This window comes from Salvia splendens, chromosome 16 (genome assembly GCF_004379255.2).
Source record: "Salvia splendens isolate huo1 chromosome 16, SspV2, whole genome shotgun sequence".
Taxonomy (NCBI): Eukaryota; Viridiplantae; Streptophyta; class Magnoliopsida; order Lamiales; family Lamiaceae; genus Salvia; species Salvia splendens.
Window position 1 is genome coordinate 25,871,190 of NC_056047.1, and position 7,547 is coordinate 25,878,736.

The 7,547-nt window shown below is 34.8% G+C and overlaps 1 protein-coding gene across 1 annotated transcript; it reads left to right on the plus strand.

Moving 5' to 3' along the window:
* Positions 1-332: 332 nt before the first annotated feature.
* LOC121772748 (cytokinin hydroxylase-like) lies at positions 333-3,931 on the plus strand. Its single transcript, XM_042169958.1, has 5 exons — positions 333-708; positions 773-999; positions 1,066-1,307; positions 1,368-1,737; positions 3,315-3,931. The coding sequence occupies exons 1-5, from the start codon at positions 390-392 to the stop codon at positions 3,738-3,740; spliced, it is 1,584 nt and encodes a 527-aa protein (XP_042025892.1). The 5' UTR covers positions 333-389; the 3' UTR covers positions 3,741-3,931.
* Positions 3,932-7,547: the final 3,616 nt, after the last annotated feature.

The window sequence follows — 7,547 nt, forward strand, 5'->3', positions numbered from 1 at the left end:
CCTGAGCCGAGTTAACTCATACATAAGTTAATAGTAGACTAAGAGAATACTCCCTCCATTCTATGTTAATAGAGTTATTTTTTCTAATTTGGAAAGTTCCAAGATGATTGAGTCATTTGTATTTTTGTCAAAAGTAAATCTCTCTCTTTTACTTTATTTTCTCTTCATCTTTCTTACTTTATTCACCATCTATTTAATACACTATTCTTAAACTCCGTGCCAAAATGAAATGCATCTACGAAGGGAGTACTAATTTAAAATATGGATATTAATTTAATAAAAAGAGAGTAGATTGGTGGTTACAGTAGTATAAATATTAGAGTCAGGGCAGCCATCTCTTAAGCCTGCAGGGAAGGCAGTGGCACGGTGTATAAATACTCCATATATGTATGTGCGCGGTGTTGAGATATAGAGAGAAAATGGAATTGGTGGGATGGATGTGGATGTGGATGTGGATGTGGATGTGTGTTTTATGCGTGTTGAAAGTAGTGTATTCAAGCATTATATGCTACTGGGTGAGTCCTCGACGCATTCAGAAAATAATGGAAAAACAAGGTGTGCGTGGCCCCAAACCCCGCTTTCTCCTCGGCAACATCTTAGACATGGCTTCTCTCCTCTCCCAATCCACCGCCACCGACTGCCTTTCCCTCCACCACGATATCGTCTCCCGCCTCCTCCCCCATTACATCCTCTGGTCTAAAACATACGGTATGGTATGGTATGGTATGGTGTGTTATGTACCAAGTACATCTTTCATTCTTTTTCTATCCAGGAAAACGCTTCATCTTTTGGAACGGAGTGGAGCCACGGCTGTGCCTCACCGAAACAAACCTCATCAAAGAGCTTCTCTCCAAATACAGCAGCCTCTCCGGGAAGTCATGGCTCCAGCAGCAGGGCTCCAAGCATTTCATCGGCCGCGGCCTCTTGATGGCCAACGGCGACGACTGGTCCCACCAGCGCCACATCGTCGCTCCTGCTTTCATGGGCGACAAACTCAAGGTTCATTTATATACCAAGTGTACTACAATACAATATGATCAAATACTAAGTACTTCAATACAATAGAGCTATTCAGGGTACATGATTGATTGCACTCAGCTGATGCTGACATCACTGGAAAGCGCCATCGCCAACGGCCAAACCGAATTCGAAATCGGAGAATACATGACCAGACTCACCGCCGATATCATTTCCAGAACAGAATTCGACACCAATTACGAAAAGGGGAAACAAATATTCCATCTCCTGACCATTCTGCAAAATCTCTGCGCCAGATCCACCCGCCATTTGTGGTTTCCTGGTAGCAGGTAATCGTAATAATCATACTCATTCTTGAAGAAAAATTTATTAAAAACAATTAATGCCAGATTCTTCCCAAGCAAGTACAACAGAGAGATAAAATCGCTGAAGAGCGAGGTGGAGAGGCTGTTGATGGAGATCATACAGAGCCGCAGAGACTGCGTCGAAATCGGGCGGAGCACCTCCCACGGCAACGATCTGCTCGGAATGCTGCTCAATCAGATGCACACCAACAAATCCAAATCCGATCTGCAGGTCATCATGGACGAATGCAAGACCTTCTTCTTCGCCGGCCACGACACCACAGCGCTGCTGCTCACGTGGACTATCATGCTCCTCGCCACCAATCCTACGTGGCAGCACAGAATCAGAGCTCAGCTTAACCAACTATGCAATGGCTCCCAGCTTTGTGTTGAACACCTCTCCAAGCTAACTCAGGTATCCAATTTACTAGTATTTCAATTACATATTGTCATTTTATATTTTTGAATAATATTCTCTCCCCCTCCATAAATAAATTTCTCAAGTTTAAGAAATAGTATAAAGTAAGAATGAGTCAAAAAATGGAGTACTACACAATTTTATTACTCCCTCCGTCTGCGAATATGAGTCCCGCTGCAAATAGGAGTCTCGTTTTTCCATTTTAGCACGTCCGCAAATAGGAATCCCGGTTCACTTTTACCATAAATGGTAATAGGGTCTCACCTTCTACTAATTCAATCCACTAATATTTTATTTAAAACTTATTTACTAACTTTTTTCCACTCAATTTTCTTAACATTTTTTAAAATCCGTGCTTCTAAGAAATGGGACTCCTAATGGCGGACGGAGAGAGTGGTTTTGTACTTCTATTATCTCAATTTTATATAATAACCAGTTCATCTAAATTAGTCTATATGTATTTAATGTAATTATTCTCATTTTTCACGAACATATTCCATCGCTATGTTGACTCTTCTTCATGGATGAAGAAGGGAATAATATGAGCTTTTGAAATATAAGGTAGTAATAAATAAAATTTGATATGTAATGATGAATATCTCAAAATAATAGTAGAAAATAATTAAACAAGTTATAATATGACATGTCACGTGGACAGTTGAGTCAACATCAAATACAACTTAGGTTGAGAATAATGTGAATAGTTTTTTTATTAAATTATAGTCACAAAATTTAACTTATCGCCTACATATGATATAATGAAATTTCACTTGAGTTCACGTACAATAAGTCCACAAATCACTTACTATTATTATAATATTGTGTCATGAATTTTATAATTTTATCCTATACCACATTTGCACTACACGAAGCTAGCGCAGCATGAGCTGGATTTTTAACTTGGTTTTCTTAAATTGTGAGTTTGGACAAATTTTCATTAGTGTTGATAGCTCTCTGGATGATTTCATTTTTTTTCATTTCAAATATAAATGCTCATTTAGTGATATAAACTTTTTGTTGCTAATGGACATTTTATATTCTATATTTGAACTTCTCCCCCATATTAAACCAACATTTCATTTTTGTAGTTTTAATAACTCTAGTGCATGTCACTGTATCATTATCTTAGGCCACCATCATCATAGAGTACCAATAGTTTCTTTAAAAATATTAATCCCGTGATGTAACATTTTGCTCTTAAAGTAGATTTTAATTTGATCTAATATATACTTTAACTTCTCAAATGCTTTTCAGTGCTTCTGATCTAATTATTTTTGCACCAGCTGTTAATAATGACAAACACTTACTTTTGATAGTGCCTTGATATATAAAGTATATATTGAGAGTCATTTTCGTTTGTAAAATCTATCAACGGTCACACAATACCTAAGTCACTTTCCGATCACATGTATGGATTCTTTAATTTTCCAATAGTGTAAATTGTTAAAAATCTCTAAAATGTCTCACGTTCACTTGGCGATGATCTCATCTGATTTATATAAAAATATTTTAAGAAGTTGAGTGGCTCATTTCTAGTATGTTTAGTGACAATTAGAAGTTTGTTTGGTGTGCAGTTAAACATGGTGATCAATGAGTCTCTTCGGCTGTACCCTCCGGCTTCGCTTCTTCCTCGGATGGCGTTCGAAGACATAAAACTCGGCGATCTTTTCATTCCGAAAGGGCTATCGATATGGATTCCGGTGCTAGCAATCCATCACAGCCAAGAAATATGGGGGAAAGATGCGAACGAGTTCAACCCAGACCGATTCGCGTCGAAATCGTATGCAGCGGGGCGCCATTTTATGCCATTTGCGGCCGGGCCAAGGAATTGTGTGGGGCAGGGATTCGCCCTAATGGAGGCCAAGATCATATTAGCAATGCTCATATCCAAATTCAGCTTCACTATTTCACCAAATTATCGTCACGCTCCCCTAGTTGTGCTCACCATGAAACCTAAGTATGGAGTCCAAATCCTATTGGAACCCTTGAGTGACCTGTGAGAGAATTTTGTTAATTTTGGGCAGGTTTTTTGGGAATATATAGAGTTACTTATGCTTGAGTGTGAGGGTCGGGGTGATATGTTATATAACGCATAGTAGATGGAAATAAATGGCGATAAGTGAATAAGTTATTCACTTTCATCAAATATATATATCATGCACTTTAATTTTAGATATACATTACTACTCTACTATAGCGTTCAATTTCTTAGATAAATTAATATCAAAATACTATAATTTAGGATTGAGTTGTGAGATTATTTTAGTCATAGGAGGTTAGCAATTATTAATTATTCCATAATTATCCATTTAGAGTTGAGTTGTGGGATTGAATCTCATGAACCAAACACACTATATATTTAATCTCGGGATATAATCTTGCAAACCGAACCCCCTATGAGAACTAATTCTAACTCCCCTACTTATGGTTTACTAATGGGTTTTGACTAATGATCTAAGAAAGGGTCTTCTCTAGTAGACTTCTGATTTTATTATAAATTTAATAACATTCAATTGGAGTAATATATAAGCTAGTGTAATTATCATAAATAGTATTGACTTTCCTTTTTAATTTGATTTATTTATTGTATTTAAGATATGTTATGTCCATTGATTAATTTTACCTTGCTGCTAGCTTAATGAATTAATTTCTTTTCTAATAGTGCTATAGTTTTGAAGCCTAATTACTTATTATGTTGGAATAAATTCCAACTAGTTAGGTTTCGTACTATAAAACTTTATCTAAAACCTCTCTTAAGGATAATATCATTTCTGGTGCACCGAGACACAATTCTATAATGTAAAGCCATTCATGTACTCCCTCTATCCCGCTACAAGTGAGACGCTCTAAATCGGACGTTGTTTTGCAAAAATGATAATAAATAGTTATAGTAGAGATAAAGTAAAGTAAGTAAGATAATAATGAATGAACGACTCTCTTCTATATTATTCTCTCTCTTACTTTAATTTTTCTCCACTTTAACTATTTATCATTACCTTCGCAAAAACACGGTAAAAAAGAAACGCTTGGATTTTGCAACATTTCATGATAAATTGTCCATCCATATCTGATACGCTTGGATTTTGCACTGTTTTAAGGTCATTATTTGATCTGTTTTTAATGTCAAAATCACATTTCATGTCCATATTTTGTATATTTTATCCATTTTTGCATTTTGAGGTGTTTTGTGAGAAATGTGCAAAATAGAGATGAAGGGCATAAAAACATCAAATTCTGGAAGATGGAACTGAAGCGCAACCCAGCTGCCCGCTGGACCCAATGCAGCGATCGCCACAACAATTCCAGAGAGTTCTGGAGCTGTGTTTAAACTCAATTTTCTGACGATTCTGAAGTCCGATCAGGGCGTTCTACATACCAATCTCTTCCTCTTTGGAATAGCTTCGCGTTGGTACCAAGAACATCCCAATCGGAGTTTTGTGGAGAAAGTTATGGCCATTCTACGTAGACTGCACAATGCTTTCAAATGCTGGCGGGAATTTGAGGAATGAAAAAAACTATTACCTTGTTAAGCCAAATCTTTTCCTTAACCTAAGAGGCACGAAAATTCCATCTTTCATATTACTTGGAGGACACCTTTAACCATGTTTAAACCTTTTTCAAGCCTATATATACCCCATAACCTCATTCATAAAATTAACCAATTAATAGCCTTCCAAATTGGGGGAGCGCCAAGGCTCCTCCTCCAACCCTAATCCTTCATCTAGACATTACCTTCTCTTTGCCTAATATTTCCAAAGTTCAAAAGTTAAGAGTACTTCATTGTGCAAGGGGTTGGAGAAGGATTCAAAAAGATCATCAAGGCTACAAGGATTCAACCTTCGGGTTTTATTTGCTTTAGTTCTTATGTTTTCATTATCTTCCCTTCAATCAATGTTTTTGTTTATTCTATCATGTGTAACTAAACCCATAGGATTCTAGGGATGTGTTAGTAACGACTTTGGTTATACAATTTCTTCCTTAAGTTGTTCCATGTTTGTTCGGTGATGATTTAATATAACTTGCTACATAATCGTGAGAGGAGGTTGGCGAGTTAGATCCACTTAATAGACATTACAATTAGCTTCCTTTAAAACGGCACTGTTAATTGAGAGTGAGGATTTTTCAAGGGTCTTAGGAGCTTTTAGGAGTTACATATCTAGGATTGACAATTCTAGTGTTTGTAATCAACGTTTGCATCGCATGAGCATAAGCTAGGTGACTCGTTCTATCAAAGTAAGAATTGTGCTAGGGTATTGTAGTTGGAATTTATATAACCATAACAGTGAACGCACATCCCTGGAATTCTCTTATCTTTTATCTTTTATATTTTATCTTTTATCTTTGTGATTTGTTTGCAATTAGTTGGCTACTTGCTTTTACTTGTTTTATTTTTAAAAATCCCCAAAACTCTTGTTTCTCTAGATAGTATTTGACGCTTAGTACATGATAGACAGTTGCAATTATATTCTCTATGTTCGATATCTCGTCACTGACCTTTAGCTATACTATTCCTACTCTGTATACTTACATGTATTTATAGTGCTAAAAAATAGGGCATCAATATACTTACATGTATTTATAGTGCTAAAAAATAGTACATGAATATTTAGTCCAATAGGATATATTATGATATATTTTTAAATCTAATTATTCATTAAGAGCTCCGAGAATTATCAGGCATAACAAGGCAATGATGCAAAAGTAATTAAAGTCTGACTGAATTATTCGTAATGGTTTGTATTGTTTACTTATGTTGAATGTATTGTATCCTGATTTTTTTATTTTATTTAGTCTTGGAATAGCTACACATTTAGAATTTTATGGTTCGAAAGTAATTGACTCTAAATGTCATTCTAATTTTTTTTTATCTTTTCTCTAGACTTCGTTTTACTTCAAAAATTCTTTTCAATAAAACTGACTATGTGACCATTAATTGGATGATTTCGATTATTTGGCCGATAATTGATCGATTTTGTGTGTTCTTACAAAACTCGAGAGATGGACATTTACACTTTGAATATAGGAATCATTAACACCAAATCAATAATAACCAAATATGTTTGGAACTACATGTGAAGACGAAAAAGATCTTAGGAATTTTTAGGACTTGAAATAGTCATGGCTCATAGTCAATGTTACCATCAACAATATTAATGACAGTTTAATTATATTTTTGACTATCCTAGTCAAGTTGAGTTGAAATTATAATGCTGAATTAATAAATTGAATTATATAAACAGTCAATGAAATTAATACAAAAAGGTATGAAAATTTTCCTTTGGCCCTACCCCATACAAGAAGTTAGAAAACTAGATGAGAAAATGAATTGCATTGTTGGTTTATTACAGGATAGTCACAGTCCATATCTATGGCTTACTCTAATTGCTCGGAAGAGGATATCATCAGTTGCTAGGCACATGAATGCTAAATGGAGCTGTTCCAAAACAAAACAAAGTTGCAGAAGTATGTTGTTGAGTTCATATAATATTATAAAATAGATATTGATTATGTATGAAATCAATAATTTTCATAATTATGAAATGATTAATTGAGTAATTATGAAATAAATTACATCTAATATTTCAAAATTGAAATTCAAATCTTATTATAATTAATTAAAATAACTCAAGGGTATAACTGTCTACTCACAAAACAGCATAACTGTTTTAAAAGTAATTAAAGATTGATAATAATATAAAATTACTATTAATCTTATTATATTAGAGATGTTACCTATCAAAATCATAACCTTAAAATACATATCTTCCACATTATATTACTAAGAAATTAATGATTGAGCTGTCATG